At 40.7% G+C, this 26,895-nt stretch overlaps 1 protein-coding gene across 1 annotated transcript in view; it reads left to right on the top strand.

Annotated features, from left to right (window-relative positions):
- Positions 1 to 26,895, top strand: part of LOC311514299 (uncharacterized protein) — a 393,040-nt gene that overhangs the window by 75,745 nt on the left and 290,400 nt on the right. Inside the window, exon 3 of the mRNA XM_084616784.1 lies at positions 24,304 to 24,365. Within this exon, the coding sequence (XP_084472910.1) occupies positions 24,304 to 24,365 (62 nt within the window). The remainder of the gene's footprint in view (positions 1 to 24,303; positions 24,366 to 26,895) is intronic.

Here is a 26,895-nt window from a genome sequence, read left to right as displayed (position 1 = left end):
TGAGGCGGGGTGGGGTTTTTTGCCCCACTATGAAGCAGCTGTCTCAGTTCGGGGCAAATGCACCAGTATTTCCCCTTACTGGTTCAGCAAGAGGGCACCTATTTACAGACTTCTGGCTCCCCTGACTGTCACCTCTCTTGGGTGGAGACCTGCATCTCACTACCTCCTGATCAGGTTATCTCCAGGCTGCATCATTCCCTGACCCTTCTGTGATTTTTTCCAGCCCAAGACAGTCTGCCTAACCAGGCCTCCTTGCTTCTCCCCTCAGAGATGGTACGCCATGTAATTGCCAACAGTTTTAAGTTACCCCACAGCACTTCCTATGCAAGCCTACTGTTACTCTTAAGGTAAAAAGCATTAGAGAGAAAACACATTAAAACCAAGAAAAGAACCTAATAAGCTTACCAGAGACCATCCCAACCCTAACGATGGCTCTGGTTGGGAGCAGTCCTTCACAACTCCACCCAAGGGGTTTCCTTGTGGTTTCAAGTTGGGCACAGCTTCTCTGCGAACACACACTCACTCTCTGGGGGCCTCAGTAGGCCCAGTCCTTCCAACCCTTTGCTAAGGACTGGGGTCATCCATGGATCAGAAGTCCTGTCCATTTGCTGAATCCGGAAAAAAGCCCCGTACCTGTTTAAAACCAGGCTATTTATCAACCCCTCCCCCCCATTTGTCCCTGGAGAATCCAGTTTGAACTAGTATATGCACACCTCTCCAGGGGTTGAGAAAACTGATAACTAGAGAAATTACATTGGCATGTCCTAAATTACATACAATCTCAATTACACAAACAATTGCATTTTTAATAAATGGATCCAAAAGGCATTGAACTTAAGTCAGTAATGTTTCTTACTTCCATAAGGTTCATCCAGGATATTGTCATCTCTGTCACAGAAGACACAGCAGGTTTGGGACCCAATGGGGTGGAGCAGAGGCATTGGGTTATAAAGTTTCAACTCAGCATGTAAAACCTCTGGCAGCTGTGCAGTGCAGGCACTTAGTATGGAAGGGTTATAATTATCAGATACAATGTATTCCAAGGGGATTTAGCAGAAAACATCCCTTAATGGAGCTGAGGAAAGGTGGTTTGGGGCTTCCACATCTGGAACAGCAGGGAGCCAGCCACCCTTCCTTCTTTTATAGCCCCCTTAATCCTCATAGGCGGGGAAAGTGGCAGGATTCCAGCAGCGGGATAGCTAGGACCAGGTTGGAGATTATGTGGAAGTGGCTAAGGAAATGATGAAGACCTGCACGGTCCAATTTATCGCTGGGTAATCCGAGATATTTTAAGAAATAATGCTGTGGCCTAATTAAACCACATTCATCACCTCCTATCATTCTTAGGGCATGGTAGGACAATGCTTCCAGTCTGACACTAGTTTGAGAAATTAAAAAAACCAAAACCTTCATAGTGATATATATTTAATATATCTGTGATGGTAAGGTAGGAAGAGACTATTGTTATTTGGAACATGAGATAGAAAAGTGCAGATAGGGATTCCTTTTTTTAATATTATTGTGTCTGAGGTAACTAGTGAGGAAGAGAACCCAGTAAAAGCTTTGTGAAAGGGTGTGTATATTTTTTCTTTCAGTAACACTTGCATACTTGAATATCAGAGAGAGAGTGCGCTGTATAGAGGGGTCTGTGTGGCAACTGAGGTAGTTTTAAGGTGAGTCAGGTAAAGATCGACACATACTGCTGTTAAAGGGTCATGCACCAAAGAGGTGGTGCCAGGAGCAGGAGAGCTGCTGCTACTGAGAGGTAGAGCAGGTTAAGACAGGTATAATAGGAGAACTGTAGCATCTGGGATGTAGGGTGTGACACATTGCCAACCCCAAGTGTTCAAAAATCATAAGTCAGGCACCAGAAGTTATTAGATGGGCTTAGAAAAATCATGATTTAAAAATAAATAAGGGTTTCTTTTTATATCTGTTGGTGTCATAAGTGTCTGGCATCATGTTTTCAAGTTCTCTGTATCTAAGAGGGCTAGAAACTTACTTTTTACTTACCAGATTCTCACAGAATCACATGATTTTAGGGGACAGGGCTTTAAGAAAAACATCAAAATCATGAGACTCAACAAAATTGAGAGAGTTGGGAACACTGGAGTCAGGCAAGAAGCTCAGAGAATGAGCAGGAAACATCTGCTGGAGAACAGGCCCGATATCTTGAGGGAGACAATTCCTGTCAGTCACTGATAGGAGACAACCCCAAGAAAAGTCCGCTCTGGGCATGTGGAAGGGCCCAGTCACCTGATCTGTGGTAAAACAAACAAATATTGAGAATAACTGACTAGTGTGAAGAACAGAGGGAAAAGTGCCATGTTTCTTCTGATTTGTATGAAAACATTCCAGTTCATATCTTTTAAAGTTATATACCCTAGATAACATATCCATAAAACTTGAATCCTTCCACAATTACTGCCAGAACACTTCAGAGAAGTGGTAGTGAGGAAATCACTCTTTTCCAATTCATTTCCACTTGGGTTTGCTTTGTCCCAGTCCTGTTGGCAGTGAGTGCTGGGGAGAAGAGACATGGTAATGCAAGCTGTTGATTAACTCCAAAGACCAGCACCATCCGATAGCAAAAGAACTTTGAAACATCAACATTTTTTAAAGCCAAGCTCGACTTTGCTGCCAAAATTACCTTCAAGGATACATGCTATGTTCACAGCTTGACTCAGCACCCTCTGAAAATATTAAATCTATTTTTGTCTTGTGTCTATTATAAATTACTAATCCCTCACACTCAGTGGCACTCACATCTTCAATATTTCCACCATTCAGTGTAAAATCCCAGGGGCTGATGGTTAAAGTAGCATACCAACCTTATCTGATTAATCCATATGTAGTTAACAATTAGATGACAAATCTTCCATCTTCTTGCATCAGTGCAGTGATTTACACCAGGGCAAAGTGGGTGTAAATCATTACTATTTGGGTTTAGTAGTATTTTACACCCATTTACATCTGATCAGGAAAGTCCTCCATAAATGCTAAGCATGATTATTATTGCTAATATGATGAGTCTGTACTTAAATATGCAGTAGATGGGAATGTGTTTCCACTAGAGGACTATGAATTAGGACTCCTACGTTGTGTTTCTGACTCTTACAGGTCCTCTATATAATCTTGGGCAACTCAGGTCACCTGTGTGTCTATTTATTCATCTGTAAAATGTATACAATAATAATAAATAATAATGTCCAGCTCTTCCATCAGCAGATCTGAAAGTGCTTTACAAAGGTCAATATCATAATCCCTATTTTACAGGTGGGGAAACTGAGGCACAGGGAGGTGAAATGACTTGCCCAAGGTTATCCACTAGATTAGTGGCCAAGCTAGGAATAGAACCCAAGTTTCCTGAGTCCTGGTGCTTCATTATTTGAGGGCATCAGAGTGGAGGAGGAGAGTGACTAGGGTAATGCTAACTCACTTAACAATTCTTTTTAATAAAAAAAGAATAATGCAATAGAGACTAACAAATTTATTTGAGTATGAGCTTTTGTAAAGCTTATGCTCAAATAAATTTGTTAGTCTCTAAGGTGCCACAAGTACTCCTTTTCTTTTTGTGGATATAGACTAACATGGCTGCTACTTTGAAACCTGTCTGTATTTTTTATTGTTTTTGTTTTTCCAATGGGGTCAACTGGGCGAACAATGCCATGGAAAGGGGCCATTCCCTTCGCCGGTCCTCTTCCTACCCTGGAAAACACTTGCAGACAGGTTTCCAGGGATTCAGGGAATGATGCAACAGGAATGGCGTTCTCTCTTCTCCTATCTGTGTTCATGCTCCAGATCTGGCCACTGAAAAGGAGAAGAGTTTCTCTGTTACCATATCTACATAACCTTGCTTACCTGTCTGTCTCCCTTACACCCCTGCATCCCTTTGCCCATTGTGATGCTACAATCCTACCACTCAGTGAGCTGTATTCATTAGGTGGCAGAAGGAACAGAGGGTTGAATGTGGGGAATTCTTCTGTCACATTTCCATCAGTCTGAATTAGGTATTAGCCACCAGCGAGATTTCTATAGGTTTTCAAAAGACTGTGTCTATAGGCCATGAGTTGGTCTAAAATCATGCTCCTAACTCCTTATGTCCATGCCTAAATAAGCGACCTGATTTTCAAAAGTGCTGAGCATGCAGCAGCTCACATTTAAGTTGATTGCAGCTGCTGGATTCTTGACACTTCTAAAAATTATGCCACTCATTCAGGTGTCTGAATATGGATTTAGAAACTTCACTTTAGGCTCCCATTGTTGGCTGAATTAAATGACCTCTTTGTTTAGAGTTTCACATAGATATTTTAATTGCCATATTTAATAAAGCTTTTTTCTTTGTTTCAGAGAAGGAGTGAGAGAGAGGCAGGCAAGTATGCTAAAAAGAGACAAAGGACCAAATGCTTGAGCAAATTCTTGAAATAAAAAGTAGGTGAGTTACTTGGTATATATAGGTTTCAGAGTAGCAGCCGTGTTAGTCTGTATCCACAAAAAGAAAAGGAGGACTTGTGGCACCTTAGAGACCAACAAATTTATTTGAGCAAAGCTTATGCGCCAATAAATTTGTTGGTCTAAGGTGCCACAAGTCCTCCTTTTCTTTTTGGTGTATATAAAGAAACAAGAATGACATGTTTAGCACTGGTGAGAGAGTCACGTCTCTAATTTTGTTTTGATTTGGCTAGCATTTTGCCTATTAAGTTCAGATCCTCTTAAATCTTTCTGCTCTGTGTTAAATATTTACAGTTGCTATTGAGCTTGTGAAAGATGCATAACTACAGTTTGAGATTTGTAGATGTAATGCGATAGGAAGTCAGATATTAAGGTAAAAGAAAAAAAAACTTTCATGTAGAAACTTTAGAACAGGAGACCTAGTCAGAACCGAGTTCTATTCCTTGCTCTGCCACACTCTGCATAAACATATGTTAACTAGGATAAAAGGTGGTCTTAAATGTTACTAGTTTTTTTTAATATATGCCTTTTAGCCTTGTCTGGAGATGTACTGAATATGACATTGGCCAAGTCCCATTAACCTCTCTGGGTTTCAGCTTTCTTGGTAAAGTGAGTAATATTTTATTCTTACCTGTTTCAAAAGGCTGTTTTGAGACTTAAGTAATGTTTATCAAGTTCTGTGTAATCCTCAGATGAAAGATGACTACTTCACACCTATATAGGCATTATATTTCACAATTAAATTGGCATAACTTTCTAACATATAAGGGGTTAGCTATCAAGTAAAATAATTGCTCTAATCCTGCATTACTTGAAGTCACTGACAAATACCACTGGATTTCAGTGGAAGTGAATTGAGACCATTCTCTAAATTGTTAACTTGCCACAGTGTGACCTGGGCTAAAGGGTGGTTTATTTACCAAATAAAGAAATTGGAAGCCTGTGACATTTGAGTGTCAGTTGTCTCTGACAGGCTATTTACAAATGTACTACTGGTGAATATCCTACTTTATATTTTTCTAAGTAGATATGTGTCTAGTTTTGGAAACTAAAGTTCATTTACTAGTAACTCTAGGAAGACGGACACAGCTATAGCAGAAAAGTTACAAGCAACTAGGGTGAATCATGCACTTTGATCTAGTTTATTACTCTGAAACAGCAGATTGTACTGTTTGCCCTGTAGCAACTTTTGCAGAAGCTTCACAGCTCATCACCCTATAGGTTGCTATGGGCACCAGCACAGAAAGAAAGAAAGAAAAAAAACAACTCAGCAGAGACTGCTAAATAGATTTTAAACTAGTGTGTTAGTAGCACAAAATGTGACAGAATAGCCAAACCAAAAATATTTTCTATGTGCAAGATGGAAAAGTGGATTAAATTCTCATGATGTCCTTCTTAGCTATTCATTTAGTCAGAGTTTTCACAAGAGAGCAGCACTCTCAATTGGGGTCAAGTTTTCATAAGAGATCAGCTCCCATTTAGACACCAAAATAAATGGCCAGATTTCAGAAGTGCTTCACATTTTGGGTATTAAACTCTTAAAATCTGAGCAAAAGAGAGTCACAATGGGAGCTGATAGGTGCTCAGCACTTTTGAAAAATTTGGTTCTTATTTAGGTTTCTAAATAGGAGATGAGCTCCTGTGAAAATCTGTCCCTAGTTATGGTTGCCGAGTCCCTGGAAATCTGGTCCTGAGCTCTTTAGAAAGTCTGGACCCACCTGTCTGACCAGATTGTCTGGCCACCAAAGAACTAAGCTCCATTTCTACAACTTCTAGAATGCATATAGGTTCAGAGTGCCAGTCTCTCTCCCTCTTCATGGCATCTAGAATTATAGTTTTTCTCCAGGCAGTCCTCCATCCCTCACATAACAGATGGTAACGCAGAAAGAGAAACAGGATTCTGTTAACGTGACACAATTCTAGAGCCTGTCTGTAACTATTTTTTAGTATATTTCTAAATACCTTTTTTTGTGGGGAACAGGGAGGGCTCTGAACTAAAAGTTCCTTCTGTACATACTCTGCTCTCCTTCATCAAGACCCTTCTTTATGTCTGAAATACTTCTGGTTAGTTTGCCAGTGACATTGACAACCTGCCTTTGCCCAGATGGGTTGCTAGAGAGCAACACAAAGTTTTTCATTCCACAGAGCTGAGCATGCTCGCTTTGCAGCTCTCCCACTTCCAGTCTGCTCAGAAGCAAGGGACCAAAAAAAATTGCATTATTTTCCTGCATAAGCACCATGTTTTGATACCATTAGACTTTCCTGTACTTTATACATCACATACTGTTTTTTAAATATATAATTAAGTTTAATACTTAATGCAGCTACATAATATGCATTTAAAATACAATAAGCTGAAACTACATATGCATTAATAGGCCATTAAAGCCTGATCTTCACCCGTCAAAGTCAATGGATGTCTTTGGTGTCAGTACATGGATTGGCCCCTTAGAGTACAGTAGAACCTCAGATTTATGAACTAAGCCGTTAACCACACACCTCATTTGGAACCAGAAGTACACAAACAGGGAGCAGCAAATACAGTACAGTACTGTGTTAAACGTAAACTACTAAAAAAAAATAAAATAAAAGGAAAGCAACATTTTTCTTCTGCCTAGTAAGTTTCAAAGCTGTATTAAGTCAATGTTCATTTATAAACTTTTGAAAGAACAACCATAACATTTTGTTCAGAGTTACAAGCATTTCAGAATTATGAACAATCTCCATTCCCGAGGTGTTCATAACTGAGGTTCTATGCATGCCTTCACTACAATCAAACACGAGCAGCTGGCTCATGTCAGCTGACGAGGACTTGGCCTGTGGGGCTATAAAATGGCAGTGTAGCCATTCAGGCTCTAGCCTGGGCCTGAACATCTACACTTAATTTTATAGTCCCACAGCCCAAGGCCCAGATCAGTTGACATGAGCCAGCCACAGTGTTTTATTGCAATGTAGACATACTACTTGTGCACATCTTAGCTGTATAGTGTTGCTAACCAGCTGAGAAGCATATGGACAGCCTAGTAATCCAGAGGGTCCTGTTTACTATAGGAAACACTTCCTTGTGCTTAGGCATCTCAACCTATCAAAAGTCTTCTGACTCTGGAGTCTCGGTTCCCTGCTACTGCACCTGTGGCCTCCCTTCACTACGTGCTGCTGGCATTAAGACAGGGTGAGTGCTACTGCAGCCAGCTCCTCTGCTTTTCTCCTTTCCCTCCAAAGTCATGCCCCACTCTGAGCACATAGAGTTTGTTGCCAGGAGGGGAGGCACTGACTCAGCTTCAAGCAACAGCATCAGATCAGCTTCCCACCTAATGTCACAGATGATGGGATGTGTGTGCATGGTAAGTAAATCATTCCTTGGTTTCAGTGGTATTGGTAGATGCTCAGCACCTCCGAAAATCAGGCTGCTTTTAGCACTTGGTCTTGCAAATAGTTAACCATGTATTTACCTTCACACACTGAGTAGTCCCATTGAAGTCAATGAAACAGCTCACCTGTATCAAGTTAGACCTGTGCTTACTTGGGTACAGGATCAGGGTCTTGTTTAGGTACCTAGATAGGGATTTAAGAGCCTAACTTTACCAGTCTTTGTTTCCAAGTCTCCTGATTTCCTTTGCCAGTGATGAGATTTTGGCTGGGACTGGAGCCAGTCTCATGATGATGCAAGAAGTTCCAGCCCTCTGGTGAATTTGAGCCCTACCTGGAGGAAAAAGCTCTGTTGTAATTGCCTGCCTGGCTTACCCCACTGCCTGCCTCTTGGGGCAGAGCAACCAGAGCTGCTGCTGCAGGAAGAGCTCTCACTCCTTTTTCCTCCACTGGCAGCAAATCAAAGCCATGCTTGCAGCAGGGAAAAGGGAGCTAAAGAGCTCAGACACTCAGGCAGCTCTGCTCCCTCCTCCCTTTTGCTTCTGTGAGTAACGAATGGTGCCTCTACTCCCCAACATCCACTCCTTCCCTGCAGCACTGGCCCTGGGAAAGGGGAATGGATGAAGAGCCCCGGGAGCCACTCCTCCCCCAGCCTGGAAGCAGGAGAAGCGTCTGCTGCCACCCTTCCAGGCTTGGGAAAAGTGGGTGGAGAACTGCAGGAGGAGCAGAAATAGAGGTTTGAGGGGTTGAACTGGAGGGGGCAGAACTGATACAGGGACTAAGGTTACAGAATTGCTTTGGGGTAAACATTATTGGCCAGGGGATGGATAGGTGTGGCAGTCAGAGCTCCTGCAGAGGAGAACAAAATCTTTTAGATCTCTTGAGGCTGGCAAAACTACATACCTTAGTTTAAAAATTTAGACTCTTTTTAAACATTTTTAAAAACACTAAAAAGGAATACTTTAAATATGAACATTAGCAAATTTCTTTGATGGTTATTATTCTTTCATATTTTTCCTCAGTGGAAAAAGGGATAATATTTACCTTTAGTGTGGCGCCTCCTCCTAGCTGCTCTGGGAATTAGCTCATCAGATCGATGCCCATTCCTATGGTTGCATGCTATCCTCCGCCTCTCTCTCTCTCTGGTCTGCAGCCCCTCTCATATTCCAGGAATCGCTGTGTCCTCAGCCCTCCAATCAGGTCACTCAGCATTCCCCCTTTCTGGGGTATATCAAAATCTTTCCTCTTCCTCTTCCCAGGGAGTGACTGCCCTTTCCCAGCACCAGCCCAGCTTCTGCTGCCAGGTTCCTGGCTTTATAGGCCCCACCTATTCCTGAACAGCTGAACCTGCTTGCAATCAATTCCCTGCTCCCTGGCTCTTCCTCCAGGTAAAGCCTATGGAGTTAATAGGTCTACCTGGCCACCTTGGCCCTTTCCCATCCTGTGTGGGGTGGACACCCCATCACAGATAGTCTCTAAAGGAGAGTGGAACTGTTTAACATTATGTATGTTCAATTTTGTTATCGATCCTTGATTTAGATATTTAACCATACATCTCCAAGTCATATGGGGGGGGGGGCAAGACTGGAATCAATTTTACGTCTTTAAATTTGGCTAAAATGTAAAGATGCAGCTGAATTTTATTATTATTATTATTTTAATGTTATAGTTGAGTAAAATGTGGTGGTGTTTGTAGCTGGTTTTGCAGAAAGAAATCCTGACTGATAGGTTTTGGTTTGGTAAAATCTTAACTTAAGTTGGGATATACAAGACACCCGAGTTGTCGGTAAACCAAATGGGTGGCTGTTGCCTGTGGCTATTACATTAAATTGATTGGAGGGAAACACTGCTCATACCCACTGACAGAAAAAAAGTCTGCAATAAAGACATATGGTATTTCATGTGAAATCAGTTTCGTACATTATATTATGATCATAGTGAAAGTACATGTGGACAATGGCATCTTAACCTCCCATAACGTGAAGATGAATGACCACACGAGTGCCCTGAGGAGGGAAGATATCCAAAGTCCAGTGACTAAATATATTAGTGGTCATACTTATTTCATCCCCACCTTAGAATATTTGGGTCTGGATTAAATATGCCTAATTTAGAAGATGTCAGTGGAAAATATTCTTTGCAACAGCAGGAATTATTGAGTGAGGTCCTCACCTTCCCTCTACCCACTATGCACCAAATAAAAAGGGCCAAAGCAGTGTAAAGGGACTCTAAAAGCCCCATATTTGGTTGGGGGAGCATTTCCCTGGTGGAGGCACTGTGGAAGACAGTTGTAAGACTGCCTCCTGATGATTCCCTTGCAAACCGAAGTATAGGGCACATGCTGGGGACAGGGCTACAGCATACTGCGGTGCTGCAGAGACTCTGGGCAGCACTGTGGCTCACAGAGCAATCCAGGGAGCCTGTTATAACTTAGACGAACACTCAGGGCTGTCAAAGTTACTCTGAGAGCCTCTCCAGCCCCGGAACAACCCAGGATCATGAGGGCAAAAAGGTGCCTTAAAGCCATTTTAGCTCATCCTCACCCTAGGCTGAAAGTTCTGTCGTGTGTCTCTCAGAAGGCATCTAATCTCACCCATTATGTATAATCTAGACATTGATCTCTAAGGGTCTGGATGAGGAGAGAGATTTTACTATTTCATCAACAAGATGATATTTTCAATAATGAATAAGATTACTATTGATTTATTGGGGCGGAACTGGGTGGTATAGACTTAGCATATTTAAGGAGTGTAAATGAAGTCATGGTCCTTCTATGGAAAGTGCACCCACATGTTTGAAAAGCTAGGCAGCCCTACTGAGTGCTCTAATAGTGGTTTATATATATACAGCTTTGGATCCATATTTTGGTATTCATTTTATCTCTATGGGCAGTAATTGCATGCATTGACAGCTGTATGCTCATATCTTGGAAATTAGTGAATCTAAATAAAATGCAAATTTATTATTATGAAGCCTCATATTGAAATATAGGCAAGTTGGTAAATGTTAACTTTTTCTGGGCAGTTGAGGCAATACTCCCTCATGCTGTCCGTCCAATGTATCAGATGTGTCATTGAAGTTCCATTATGATTTCAGTGGAACTTTGGAACATCAGTGGAATTTTGTAGTGGCATAGATGCTGGAGTGAAGGACCAGCACTGAAGCAATTAACTGCTGAGAATGTGGTAAAATCTAGTAGTATTGACATGTAATGGAACTCATACACTGATAATCTCTAAAATGTTCACAAAAACAGGTTAAGTATTTTTCAGTCATTTTGTGTTTAATAGTTGCTATAATAAATATAATAGTTCCTATCATAAAAATACATAAAATATGTGGTTTGGTGTTTTCACTGTAATCAGAATAACTTCCTTGTTTTTCTTTTTAAGAAAAAAGCTGCTACTTATTACAATGGATTTATTTAATCGAGATCTGAAATGGAGGAAAAATGCTTTTTTCATTCCAGGGAATTGTGACTTGTCACATTTATATTTGTTACACCACTTCTGTCTGCTTCTTTCACAAAGAAAGTGAGCTAGACTCTTGGTTAGATGACTTTTTTAATATAGGTGCATGGATAATCATCTGTGAAAACATTTATAATAATGGAGGAACCATAGTTTGCTCAGGAAACATCTTTTTAAAGTTAGTTTGTGATAGAAAAATACCTAAATTGGGAATATTCTAATCTCCTTCTTCTTCTTGATTCTGTAAATGCTCAGAGAAACCTATGGGATCCTTCTATCACGTTTACTTTTGTTAGTAGTGGCTGCTGGAAATTTCCATTAGTCATTAGACATTTCATCTGTTTATCTCATTCATACAACTGCGAATGTCTTGTTGGGTATTAAATAAGTAAGGGTGTCACCACCATGAAAAACAACATTTAAGCTTCGACCTTTTGCATGTTAACATATCAGTAGATAACGTGGTAAAATGTACATTTCTTATTGTATATTTGTTCATAAGAAATTGAATTTCACACCTGATATACAGTAGTTGTTTGAGATAGGTGTATCCATTATCAAAACCTGCTGCTGGAATTCATGGCGTAGTTATTGTTTTATGTATTGCCATAGTTATGTTGGGAGCGTAAACATCTACTGGTGCTTACATATTCTTGTGATGGACACATTAGAAATGTGTAGAATATAAATATAATTTGGAAGAAAAATACAACCTGGGAGCCCTGATGTGCCTTTTGGTTTTGTATTTCCTTTGTCATTTATCTCCAGTACTAGATATTTCCCGAAATCTTTAATAGTTAAAGTATACAGCAGTTTACCTCTTTTGGGAAGTGTTTCATTTCGTGAAGGGGATCTTTATGTGTCTTCCCTTATCAACACTGTTCCCAAGCATGCAGTCTTGGGGAGTGAACTCAGCATGTAAACAACACTAATAATTCCTTGGCTCTTTAATGACAACATCTTTAATTAACTGCAAGGTTTCTAGAGGCAGTGTGGCCAGCTGACAGTTTTATCATGAGTCTTGTGATATTTGCTATGTTACGTAAAGCCTGAACCTCTGGAGGACATGTGATTTAGTGAGAATCTTACTATTTTTTTTCTAGCCCTCATGCTTGCAGAGAAAAGTTTGTAAATGTGACCTGAGTGTAAGGTCAATAAGAAGACTGTAAATTAAAAGAATCCACAATGTATTTTGTTTTAAAAAATCAGGATTTTTTTTAGAGCTTGACTCATAATTAATCAGTGTTTAGTGCTGGCAATATTGCAGTGTGTATCATTCTGCTGGACCTATAATTAGAGAATCTTCCCTCTACTACTGCCAGCTGATTTTTACCACTCCCTAGATTAGTTGCTCCTCATGTGATTAATGAAACTAAAGAAAGACAGCAGAAAACTGTCAGTAACAAGCCAATCAGTAACAGATGAACCACCATTAAAATATCTGCTGATGTACATGGTGGCTGGGATCACTGGGCTTCACTGGTGCGCTCATGCCTCAGGCAATACAAAGCAGCCACAAACCCACCTTAACAGCGTTTATGGCTGCTAAGTGTTACCTGAGTGGTGCAAAACAGTCAGAGAATGTACTGGTGAATCTGGCCTAATGTGTGTGTGTGTGTTTTAATGAACCTGAGGAAAATAATGTAATTGGAGTGTCTAATGCTGTAGAACATGTTCTTTAGGTGGACTCCCTAAATTAGGTAGAAGAGAAGCCGCTTAGAATGGACAAATTAGTTAGAGGCTATTTAGTCTGTATTGTTCGTTTGATGATGGGAAAATGGCAGCTGGACCATGGAGACTCAGACTATAGTCTATCCAGAGAGAAAAATGGGAACTGGGAGTGGGGAGGTCTCCAAGATTTGGATTTGGCAGGGAAGGTAGATGGCAGCTGGGATCAGAAAAGCATCAGAGAACTGATATTGGGATTTGGCTGAGGAGGGAGGCAGCAGCTGGGAGTTGGCAGGCCTCAGAGGTTCAAGAAAACATATTTTCTTTTTGGAATATACAGTTTCCTGTGCCATGCTTTACCCACATTTGTTCTGGGAAAACAGCTTTTGTTCAGTCTATCTAATTCTCCAGACTCTATTGGAAGTGGAGGGTACCAAAAGTAGAAATTTAACCTTTTTCCTTTTTTTTTTAGAGCTGTTTGCTGCACAGTGGTTTCCTCCAAACTTTTAGTTTAATCAGATTTAAACTTGCTGTATAGATATTCAAATATCTTTACTTACATTTGCACGCACCAGTCTAAGTTCATAGTTCTTTGTCACACTTGTTTGCCACGATTTACCCACCTTTACGGAATGTGTGCTGCAATCATTCCCTGAATCTGTTAATGTACAGGTACGAAAGAAAAAGATAGGCTCTAATAGTTCATAGTGCAAGCAGAATAAATCCAGATCAATAACACACACACACACACACACTCACACACGTGCGCTTTACTAGGGCACAAAGCTGAAAACAATTATGAGCCAAATCAGTTGGAAGGAAGAATTTAATCAGAAAAATGTGAATAATTTCATAACACCTTCCAAGATGCCCTAAAAGCCACAATCGAGGAAGAGGGCTCTAGTGATTGATAAAAGGACATGGTTTAGAGGGGAAGTGAAAGCAGCTGTAAAAAATAATGTACAACACATGGAAGTACGGGGAAGTTGATAGTAATGAATGCAAATTGGAAGTTAAGAATTTTAGAAAATTGATAAGGGAAGCCACGGAACACAAGGAGAACTCTGTGGCCAGCAGAATTAAGGCAATAAAAAGGAGTTTTAAAAATATAATAGGAACAAAAAGACTCTTGACAAAGGTATTGGTCAATTACCAGATGGAAATGGTAGAGTTATCAATAATAATGCAGAAAAGGCAGCAGTGTCCATAAATCTTTCTGTTCTGTATTTTTGGGGAGAACAGATTATATTATCTCATCATATGGTGATGATAACACTCTTTGCATTCCACTAGTATCTCTGGAGCATGTTAAAGAGATGCTACTAAAGTTAGACATTTATGAATCAACAAAGCCAGATAACTTGCATCCAAGAGTTTTAAAAGAGCTAGCGGAGGAGCTCCCTGGACTCCCTGAATTAATGGTAATTTTTAATAAGTTTTGGAGAACTGGGGAATTTCCAAAAGACTGGAAGAAAGCTAATGATGTGCCCCTCTTTAAAAAGGATAAATAGAATAAGCCAGGTAATTATAGGCTTGTCAGCCTGACATCAATCACAGGCAAGATAACTGAGTGGTTGATATGGGACTCAATTAATAAAAAACTAAAGGAGGGTAATGTAATTAAAGCAAATCAACATGGATTGATGAAGAACAGATCCTGTCAAACAAACCTGATATTTCTGAGGAGAAGACAAGTTTAGTTGATAAAAGTAATAATGTACAGACTTCTGTAAATCTATGAACAAAGAATGTAGGCCATACTTACAGGAAGGGGGACTCTATCCTGGGAAGCAATTCTCTGAAAATGATTTTGGGATTGTGTTGGATAATCAGCTGAACATGAGCTCTCAGTATATGACATTACCGTCAAAAAAGCTAAAGCAATTCTGGGTTGCACAAACAGGGGAATCTTGAGTAGGGATTGAGAGGTGATTTTTATCTCTGTATTTGGCACTAGTGCAACTACTGCTGGAATACTGTGTCCAGTTTTGGTGCCCACCATTCAAGAAGCATTTTGATAAATTGGAGAGGGTTCAGAGAAGGAGCCGCAAGAATGATTAAAGGATCAGAAAGCATGCCTTATCTTGATAAACTCAGAATTCAATCTGTTTTGCTTAACAAAAAGAAAGTTAAGGGGTGACTTGATTACAGTCTATTATAGCATCTACATGGGGAACAAATATTTAATAATGAGCTCTTCAATCTGGTAGGGAAAGGTATAACATGATCCAGTTCCTGGAAGATGAAGCTAGACAAAGTCCGATTGGAAATAAGATGTAAATTTTTAACAGTAAGAGTTATTAATCATTGGAATAATTTACCAAGTGTTGTGGTAGATTCTCTATATCTGACAATTTTAAAATCAAGATTGGAGGTTTTTCTAAAATATATGCTCTAGGGATTGTTTTGAGGAAGTTCTATGGCATGTGTTATTCAGGAGGTCAGACTAAATAATCACAATGGTCCTTTCTGGACCTAGACTGTATGAATCTGTCAATCTCTAGGTGTGGGAGGAGTTGAAACCATATCATTTTACAGCACTTTGATTAACACTGATATTTTTTTTCATCAGCAGCTGCATGATTCGTTTTGCAGCTACTAATGAATTCCTGAAAGTTCTAGTCACCACGGTGGTAGACGGGTATTATAATGTTCCATTTGCTGATGAATAAACCGACACACTTAGAAGTGAAGGGACTTGCCCAAGGTCACGGAATCAATTGTGCAGAACCTGGAATAGAATGCAGGAGTCCTGACTCCCAGTTCCTGCTCTAACCATTGGATACTCACATTATGTTCAAAATGGACTACCTATCTATTTGATTTCTTTGTTGTACCTTAATTCTATACGAATGAGCCTTTCCTGGAATGTTTTTTTGATGGCGTAATTAAGGCCCCCATTATTTCTACTTGACATAGTTCTCAATTTGTAATGAACAGAGTGGTACTTTACAAACTTGAGACTTGCTTCCTAGGATGAACTGAACTCAGAGAGAAAAGAGGGGCTCCGTCAAGCTAAAAATTCCCCTTTACATGCTGAATGTGGGGGAGGAGGGAGGAATCCCTTTCAGCTGAGGAGCCCCTTACATCATCAGTGGGGAACCACATTTAGTGGTTATCATAGGTGGGAGCTACCAATCGCCCCTTTTCAGTGGGTAGGAGACCACTTCCTGACTGTGAACTCTACATATGCTGTAATCACACCTCTGGATTGCAGTTTAGGTATATCTTGGAAGAAAGGCTAGTCCTGGGATCTCTCTTTCCCCAGTTTCCTCCAATTGAATTGCATGGCAGAGTTACTGGTGGAGCTGGGTGAAAGTTTTCACTAAACGTTTTTTCAGTGAAAAATGTGGATTCGGTGACACAGAAGTGTTTTGCTCATTGGTGTCAGTTTCTCTCACGTGTTCATTTTTAAGAAAATCCCCTAAAATTGAGATGTTTTGTTTCAACATTTTTTAAATGAAATGTTTTGATTTTTTGGTGTTGAGTGGGTTTTCATTTCAATGTTTCCTTTAATTTTATTTTTTAAAATTGGAAAAAGCTTAAACATGCTGTCATAAATATAAAGGGAAGGGTAAACCCCTTTAAAATCCCTCCTGGCCAGAGGAAAAATCCTCTTTCCTATAAAGGGTTAAGAAGCTAAAGGTAACCTCGGTGGCACCTGACCAAAATGACCAATGAGGAGACAAGATACTTTCAAAAGCTGGGAGGAGGGATAAAAACAAAGGGACTGTGTCTGTCTGTATGATGCTTTGGCCGGGGACAGAACAGGAATGGAGTCTTAGAATTTAGTAAGTAATCTAGCTAGGTATGTGTTAGATTATGATTTCTTTAAATGGCTGAGAAAATAGCTGTGCTGAATAGAATGAATATTCCTGTCTGTGTCTTTTTTGTAACTTAAGGTTTTGCCTAGAGGGATTCTCTATGTTTTGAATCTAATTACCCTGTAAGGTATCTACCATCCTGATTTTACAGAGGTGATTCCTTTACTTCTATTAAAAGTCTTCTTGTAAGAAAACTGAATGCTTTTTCATTGTTCTAAGATCCAAGGGTTTGGGTCTGTGGTCACCTATGCAAATTGGTGAGGATTTTTACAAAACCTTCCCCAGGAAGTGGGGTGCAAGGGTTGGGAGGATTTTGGGGGGAAAGATGTGTCCAAACGACATTTCCCAGTAAACCCAGATAAAGTTTGGTGGTGGCAGTGGAAATCCAAGGGTAAAATAATTTTACCTTGGGGAAGTTTCAACATAAGCTGGTAAAAGTAAGCTTAGGAGGTTTTTTCATGCAGGTCCCCACATCTGTACCCTAGAGTTCAGAGTGGGGAAGGAACCTTGACATATGCTCTAAATCAAAACAAAACATTTTGTTTTGGGTTGAACTAAATGTTTACTTCAACTCAAAACAATGATTTCCAACTTTTCAAAATTGCTAGCAAACTGAAAAATCTGTTGTTCACTAAGCTCTAGTTACTAGTGTCAAGAGTGAAACTAACTTCAGAACTTAGAGTATCAGGCCCTCTGCAAAAATGAGGAGAGGACCAGACCCTCTGTAAAAAGTTACACTACATGGAAGATAGGCAGTTTCCTCAGCCCTTGAGCATCTTCCTGTTGTGAAATGGTTTGTTTTCTTTCTGGCCTTACAAAGCTGTCATTTTCCCCTGGATAGTTTGGCACACTGCTCACCCAACATGTACTGTTTGTGATGTCTAGCAGAGGAGCACTTGAAAACTTGATTTGTTCAAATTGCAGGTTCACTGTAATGTTTGGTTACTTTTCCTGGGTTTGTTCTGCATAAAATATTTTTGTTTTAGTGTTTTGGGTTTAAAAAATGAATGGCTGCAAGATATTACAGTAATAGGTGCATTAGGAATGGCTAAAATGGATAATAATTGGAACAACGTGTATGCATGTAACAGAAACTTAGACAATACAAAAGCACAGGCTTTTCTGATTGGTTGTTAGACGTGTTTTATACAGGTTAGGTGCACTAAGTTTTCAAAGTTGTAAATCTGCTGACTTGTTTACACATCAGGCTAAGTAACAGACAACCTCAATTACTCTTTCACTTTAGTTGTTTTTTCATCCACTAGGTATTGAGTCCACATAAAATTGAAAAAGCAATCTTTGTCTGGCTTGGGTAAATAGAAAGATCAGCTTGTCTTTAAGTGATTGATTACTTTTAAATTACAGGGAGCTACTTTTAAGTAGACCAGCTTAAGTGATAAAACAAATTGAGGGCTAGTTTTTAGGCAGTTTAACTCTTTTGGCACATATTCAGGTTGCTTAAATCCAACCTAGTATGAACAAATTTAATAAATGGTACATGGTTTATATTGGGTTGATTTTTCAGTTACATTTTCAAAAAAGTCTTTAAAACAAAAATGATGTATTAAGAACAATTTTAATAATTTCCATCCAATCTTATTCATACTTTTCATTTAAATTAAATAAAATGGGTATTTATGCAGAAAGAATTGACAGCATATATCCTAGTTTGCCAATAACCATGTAACAATATACTTGTAGTTATATTGACTTGTACTTCCATTGCATCACATTTTCATATGTAGGACATAAAAAGAGAAGAGACCTTTTAAAAAATACTAGCACTTCATTATAGATGAATTGAGAACAAATGAATTTTAATTTACTACCACACTGTATACATGTGCAACTACTGTTTGTATGCATTTACTGTATAAATATTCCTTTAAAAATAGGTTTAGCAAAGGAAGCCCTTCCAGTGATTTTAGGACCAGATTCTGTATAGCCTTTATACAGATGTGCTGTGTTGCAGGGCTACCCTGGTGTGGGGCTGAGGGCGAGAGGCAAAAGGGTCAGTTTGCTGTGGGACTTCTCTTTGAGAGGGCCCCCAAACTGAGTGACGTCACCTACCTCATGGGGTCTCAGCCCCATTCAAGTTCGCCCCGGCCACCCCTCTATTAGGATGGAGGGGCAGCTGTGCCAAACCTGAGTGGTGCCTACTGTATGCCAGGTTGCAAATCCCAGAACTGGAAGCCTGGCAGGACAGGAGCTGCTGCTGCAGGATGAGTGTAGGTTGGGCTTGTTCTCCAACATTGTCGTCCCCCTCAGTGGTAATTTTTTGGAGCGGAGGTTAGCTCAGTTTCAGACTTTGCCTTAGGTGCCCCAGTATGCATATGTGGCCCTGCTGAGTTGGGTCATGCACAAGGTGCCTGCCCTTTGTGTAATCTGTAAAAAGACATGTTAAAATTGTCATCCATGTGCACAGGAGAGTGTGGCAATTCGTCCCCCACTGCATCCTCAGGAGACAGGGTAATAGCCCATCCCCTTTGCACCCGCCTTCAGAACAGAGTAGGCATGCTGTGGTAAGCAGACTGTACTATCTCAGGGAGAGATTGTGAAGAATCTTTTCTTCTTTTCTCTTTATCCCCCTTTTCTCTGCTGTCCTCTTCAACTCACTATATCTTTCTATCTCCATACCATATATCACCTCTTATCTCATTTATATCACACTTCCCCCCCTGTTTTTCCCCATCTCTCTCTCTCTCTCTCCTCCCTATTCTAAGGGCTGGGGAGAGGGAGTATGGAGGCATCTGTCCTCTGACTACCACTTGATCCTGCTGTGGTGTTCACCGTCTCCTGTGGGTGAGAGTGAACTGTGAATGCACCCTGTCATGGCTGAGAGGACTGGTGAGGCATTCTGGCTGCTGGCAGCCTCCCCCTCCCCACTTTTCACACACCATGTTTTGTGTTCTACACTAAGATGCACAGAGATGGTAATGGAGGGAGGCAGTGTTCTTAACCTTCTGAAACTCAGTTTTCAGGCTGAAAGATTCCAAGTTTGTTCTCTACTTGAAGGTGGTGTTTTGGTGTAGTTTTTCTTTCTTTCTTTCTTTCTTTCTTTCTTTCTTTCTTTCTTTCTTTCTTTCTTTCTTTCTTTCTTTCTTTCTTTCTTTCTTTCTTTCTTTCAAGTTTGGGAGTGGGGAAAGGGTTCAGCTGTTTACAGTGTGAGGTGAGTGGGAATAAATATAATACTTTTCCCATTTATATAATAATAATTATAAATCCTTTTGTGACCTATTTTTAAACAGCTTTACAGCTGAAACAGCTGGGGGATGGACAAGTAAAATTTGGCAGGGAACTAGCCCTCATTTTGTAATAATACAAAGAGGAGACTGGTTTTTATTTTACTGAGTTTTAAGCTACTGAGTGTGCGCAGTAGACTTGAATGATGAGCATGTGAACTGCACAGCTAAAACAGAATTTGCTGAGCATGATTGTGGAGCTAAGTTAACTGCATAGTGGAAATCTGGTCAGAGATATTGCTGTCTATTAGTAGGGACACCTGGGGCTGAGGAAAAGTCTCTTTCAGACTTTTTAAAGTACACCAGGACTGAGGCAAGGGCTCTAAAAGAAAAATACATTTTTATTTTACTGTTGGAGAAACAGCATGTTTTCATGTAATGAAAGACCGCATCATAGTGCATGTCAGCTCTGGCCCTACCCTGCAAGCTGGGTAGACTTCAGTGGAATTCCTGACAAGGTACTTGGATGTGTATAGCACGGAGCAACTTATGGGATCAAACTATAAGGGAGCAGAGTTAAGAATGGATATTCAAGCTTAATTTCTTGACTTCTGAATATTTAATTGTGCAACTTTAACATTCTATCACTATGATTTCTTGCTATGATAGAATAATCTACATTGCTCAACAAAATCTTGTATTATGTCCAAGGATGGCACCAAATTATTATTTTAAAAGTGATACAACATCCTATTGGTTCAAAACAAACAAAAAGTTCTTCTGAGGCCGTTGCTCTGGCCCCATGCACCCTATGAGTCCTGGAATGGTGTCGACAAGGCTGAGGAAATGGAGCACCCCAGGGGGATAGTCATTTCAGAACAGATTTTGCCTCACAGGTTACCAGGGTTACCATATTTGAACTTTCAAAAAAGAGGACACTCCACAGGGGGTAGCCCTGCTCCATAGCCACTCCCTCCCCCTTCCCGCCCCCTCACTGCCCCCCACAGAACCCCCAACCCATCTAACCCCCCCTGCTCCTTATCTCCTGATCGCCCCGTAGAATCATAGAATAACAGAGTTGGAAGGGACCTCTGGAGGCCATCTAGTCCAACCCCCTGCCCAGAGCAGGACCAATCCCAACTAAATCATCCCAGCCAGGGCTTTGTCAAGCCTGACCTTAAAAACTTCTAAGGAAGGAGATTCCACCACCTCCCTAGGTAACACATTCCAGTGTTTCCTAGTGAAAAAGATTTTCCTAATATCCAACCTAAATCTCCCCCACTGCAACTTGAGACCATTACTCCTTGTCCTGTCATCTGCTATCACTGAGAACAGTCTAGATCCATCCTCTTTGGATCCACCTTTCAGGTAGTTGAAAGAAGCTATCAAATCCCCCCTCATTCTTCTCTTCTGTAGACTAAACAATCCCAATTCCCTCAGCCTCTCCTCATAACTCATGTGTTCCAGACCCCTAATCATTTTTGTTGCCCTTCACTGGACTCTCTCCAATTTTTCCACATCCTTCTTGTAGTGTGGGGCCAAAACTGGACACAGTACTCCAGATGAGGCCTCACCAGTGTCGAATAGAGGGGAACGATCACGTCCCTCGATCTGCTGGGAATGCCCCTACTTATACACCCCAAAATGCCATTGGCCTTCTTGGCAACAAGGGCACACTGTTGGCTCATATCCAGCTCTTCCAGGACTCCTGCCGCTAACTGCCCCCCGGGACCCCACCCCCATCTAAGCCTCCCTTCTCCTTGTCCTCGACTGCCCCCTCTTGAGACCCCCCCATCCTAACTACCCCCCTAGGACCCCTACCTGTCCCCTGACTACTCCACCCCCTCTCCACACCCCCGCCCCCTGACAGGCCCCCCCAGAACCCGTGCTCCATCCAACCCCCTCGTCCCCTGACTGTCCCCCAGGATCCCCCGCCCCTTCTCCAACTCCCTGACCTCGTTACCGTGCTGCTTAGAGCAGCGTGTCGGGCTCCCCCACGGAGCGCACAGCCTCCCCGTGGTGCTGCCGGTGCAGCGTGCTGAGGCTGCAGGGAATGGGGGAGCTGGGGCGGGGCTCTGGCTGCTGGAGGCCCCGATGCAAGCGGCTCAATATGGCCCGGCCGCCCTGCGCCCTGCATTGGGAGGGAAATATCCCGGATGTTCTTAGATTTTTACAAATTCCTCCCGGATGCCTATTTAAAACCCCCCAAAGCTGGACATATGGTAACCCTACCCTAAAACTTTGAAATCTTCAGAGGAGAATTGTCCCACTGGCCACATGGAAGAGAGAAAATATATAAGTAATGCCAGTCCTCAGACATGTAGAAGAAAAGCTGCTGATTCTGGCACGGAGACTGTGAGGCCCCACTGCTAAGCTAACCTGAGTTTGGAGCCAAAGGCCCTGTTGTTTTGCTGCAAGTTTTCTCTCCCGAATACATCCCCATTGCAATTTCCTCCAGGGTGCCATTGAGTTCCTCTATTGCTGCCATCCGTTCCATTTTGGGAGCCAGAGTGGGAGCTTGTGGTTCTCTGTCAGACCTGCCCCTTGGTGCTTTAGTGTTTGTGTCAAGCGCTACCTCCTCTCGAGTCCTAAATCTCGGCGGGCAGCTATGTAGCAGAGGAAGTTCCCCTGCACATGCCATTCATGTACCCTGCCCCTCCCCTTCGCTGGCACTGTGGACAAACATTTCCAAGAACATAGGGGCCAGGAGTGAGGGGCTTAAATTGCTCCATGGAACCTGCAGAAGTTGTTCAGGAACCAAAACTGAAAGATCTGATGTAGGCTAAATTACTTCTTCGGGGCACAGATTGGAACAACATGGCCTGAAACAGTTTGCAGAGAGGATTCATGTCTGAATAGGGAGAAACATAACTGACTGTAATGGCTGTGGCATGCCTGGGTCTCCCAAGGGAGCTGAGGCCCTAGTTCTGAGGCCCTGAAGCTTGCCAAAGAATAATTGGACACAGCATGAGGATTTAGGGGAAAAATGTATGGAGAAGGCAGGCACAGAATGAGTCCCTGCTCGATGTGCCACTCAGCAGTCTGCCGGTCAGTCAGAAGTCCTTTGACGGGTCATGGGGCTAATTGTATGTTCTGTAATTGTGTGGTTCCAGCTGTTAGAGTGCATAGCAGAAACAGATTTATTTCAGGAATATATTTGTAACAAGCTACCACTGCAAACACAGACGTTGTTACTGAGTTTTGAATTTAGGAATTTCAGTAGCAAAAGCCACAAGCCCCTATTAGTTGTGCTAAAGATTCCACATTTTACTGTTGTGTCTTTGTCCATGAAGCCTATGTAGTGGACTCTGCCTTTCAGATATCTGGTAGCAGCTCACCCCAAGAAATGCAGTTGGTGGGATCCAGGGGGTGATACAGGCAGAGTGAGCTTTGAGTAAGGTGCAATAAAGGTCTGTTTGTTTGAACCTCTGAACAGCTGCATTATACTGAAAACTCATTGAAATCTTAAACTCTTAACAATATTTAGAGATATTGTTAGATTCAGTTCATTATAGTTAGAATGTAACACATTAATGTGATGTCTAATTTTCAATACTTCCAAGATGAATTGAATGGATTGTTTGTCTGATTTCAAGCAACCCTGTGCTTGCTTTCCCTGACCCCCGCCCCCCGTCTATTTTTATTTATTTATTTTTTGGAAGGAAGTATTCCTGCTATACTCACATTTCTTTAATTATCTAGGATAATGCAGTAAAACAAAATACAAGTGTCCCAAGGTAAGCTACCACTGACTCATGTTATAAAAAATATATGTGAAACAGCATGAGCTTCATATAAGTATATCAGAGTATTTTAAATATGATTTTGATGCATACTCTTATTAAATGAATGGATTAGAAACATACGATTTATTTTACTGAGGAAGAGCAGTGATCAGTCTAGTCTAATATTCTCCGTATGACAGTGGCCTATTCCAGTTGCTTCAGAGGAGGGTTCAAGAAACCCTGTAGTAGGGAGTTATGGAATAAACTAGCCACAAGGAGCTCCAGTAGCTAGAGGTTGGTTTAGCTCCAGAGCAGGAGAATTTATATCACTTCCAAACCTTTTTTAAAAATCCTTAATCCTTTTAATTCTAAATATTCTTGATAGTCATATAAAATATCCTTTCTGAATCCTGCAAAGTTCTTGGCCTTGGTGATACCTTGTGGCAATGAGTTCCACAGATTAATTATGTGTGGTATGAAAAAAAATATTTCTGTTCATCAGTTCTAAAATTGTCACTTTTCAATTTCACTGAATATTCCCTTTTTCTTTTACTACCTTAAATTAACATACTGCAAATGGTGTTTTTTTCCCCTTTTCCCATGTCATATTCAGGTAATACTGGCCAAGATAAAGGCAATTCCAGGAGTAAAGTTCTATGTGTATCCAAAGACAAGGTAGGGAATAAACAGATACTTTATAAGCTTCCCCATAGAGTCTGCAAATGACTTGCACCACGACCTGCAGGGATCTTGTGCAGGGGTACAAGGTTATAGAAGCTAAACTTTTTCATTGGGGTAGATCGGCTAGATCAATTTGGCAGCTGCCTTGTCTGTTTAGGAACTTGTTTTTCATTATTTGGGAAACAAGTTTCTCTTCGTCCTTCCTTGGTCACATTGGAAGTAGAAGTGACCCTGAACGGGAGACGTTCTGGCTCTTGCTCTTGAGGTTGTCTATATGGAAATACGGCATTGATTTTTTTCCTCTTAGGATCGGATTGGAGTGTTGTGCTTCCTCCCTTTCTGCTGTCAGTAGATGAAGGTTTAAGATTTGTGCTTGCCCACATTTTTAGTACTATTTTGCATCCATGCCATACCGCCAGGTACTTTTTAAAAAGATCCAGTTGAGCTATTTTAATTACTTAATATCTACCCTGGAGCAGGTAAATGTAGTAAATATGCCTCTTAGGAATCTGAGTTGGGATTTTTAAAATAATATATATTTTATTATATAAAATAATGCACAATATATCATGACATTCTGTGCTTACATATTATCGGTATAAATACTTTTGCCATGCACAAATATTTTTATTATTCTTGTTCCATCCAGCATGTGTGTAGGGACATGTACACTTCCTTAGGTTTCTCTTTACACTACATCCTGTACATTTTAAAAAAAACCCTTAACTCTTGGTATGAATTTATTTGCCTCTTCAAATTCCACAGAAGAAGTCATTATAGTTTCACTTTGTATGCTGAGCCCAAGCAGATAGAGAAGGTTGGGCTGACTGGAGGCAGTGACCGCTTTTGCAAGACAAGTTGGCACTTGCAAAACAGATGCCCAGACTGAAATGAAACTTTCCACTCAGAGCACAAGTGTGTCATTTTTCCTTTCTCCATTTTTTCCCCCTTGGCCTCTGAAATGTATTGTACAGAATCCATTGCTGGCTTAGCTGTTGGCAGTGGAGCAGCTGTGGAAACCTAATGCAGCTGTTCTTTTGGAAGCCATTTTCCTGTGAACTAAGGGTGAATGTGAAGAATTTGTACCTTGTTGCATTAATGTTTTGAAAATAGAAAAGATGAAAGCTGTGTGTGTGAAACAGGTCAGTTTTTTTATTTCCCCCCCATGTAAATGTAACATGTAAATGCATGTTACATTTCTGGCAAGATCTGGTTCAGCCCAAAACTTGTATTTTTCTGTCCTGTGTGGATCTTTCTGCCTCTAGTAAAATATTCTCTGATCAAATATCTGAACAAGCAAAAAAATCTCCATTTGTTTCTTATATCTGGCTCCCTACATACCACCAGCACTCTCCTGAAACTGTTCCTGTCTAAATGCTTGGAAGAAAAATCATATTCATTTAATTAATGGTGCCAGGAGACTGTGGCAAAGACAGTAAAAAGCTAGTAACAGCAACACTGCCAGGATAGCAGCACCAGGCTAACTGTTTGTGATATTGAAACCAATGTGAAATTATCTGGTTAGGTAGCAGAAGACAAACAAACAAAAGCAACAACAAACATTTTCGATGGGCATACTTACCTGTCATGCTGGGGAAAAGTTTTATATTGATCAATCATATATGAATTGATTCACCACTGTTATTTTTAAGTATAAGTTAGTGAGTAGTTTTTTAATCATTTCTCAATAAACATGTACATTTTAAACTATGTAAAAATAAGAGACAGTGGTGAGAAATGGACTGATTTATTTTCAGAACTTTGATGTGGCTTGCTTGTGTTGGAAGATTAATCCCTTCTTCGTGGTGGTCTTTGCATTTAGGCTTGCTGGAAAGTAGGAACTGATCTACACACTACCAGAGGCAAAAATACCTCTCCTATCCTTCCCAGGAGTTTGAGGTTGTTTCTCTTTAAGAGTAGTTAGTTGATTCATGTCCTGTACTATCTGTGTTGTGTAGATGACCCCTGCTGCCTCCTTGTTTCCTTTAAAGGAGAAGACAGGCGTTCTCAAGAATGGTTTTGAATTGGAAACAACTTTATGGACTTGCTTTTTTGTTATGCAAATTAACTACTTTAATTACTTCTCTACTATGTTTATGAACTGTCTTTTCCTTGTATGAACCACTTTAATTATCTGTGTTAGTTCTAGTACTTGCAAAAGATTTACAATGAATGATCTCTACTGATACCTCCAGTTCATAGTTTTCATTTTCTATGCGGTAGCACTCCATCAGGGAATATACAGGAAGTGGCGATCATGCTGTGGACTTGTCTTAGGCAATGTATACGTGCCTTTCTTATGCTTGCAATTAGATATGGTGGGCAAGAGATGGTACAGCATGTATTAGAGATGACACAGCTTGTTCTCTTTAGTATAATATTCTGTTTTCTCAGTTTCTCAGATTATATTCATCTGTTACACATAACTGACTAACAATGAGAAAAAAGCAAATGATTAACAGCATGTAAGTGAAATGCAGACTCAAAAGAAGAGACAAAATTATTCAACGTGTTATACATTTCA

The sequence above is a fragment of the Lepidochelys olivacea genome, assembly GCF_965140295.1.
Source record: "Lepidochelys olivacea isolate rLepOli2 genome assembly, chromosome: 1".
Classification (NCBI taxonomy): Eukaryota; Metazoa; Chordata; order Testudines; family Cheloniidae; genus Lepidochelys; species Lepidochelys olivacea.
This window is presented reverse-complemented; position numbering and strand designations above follow the sequence as displayed.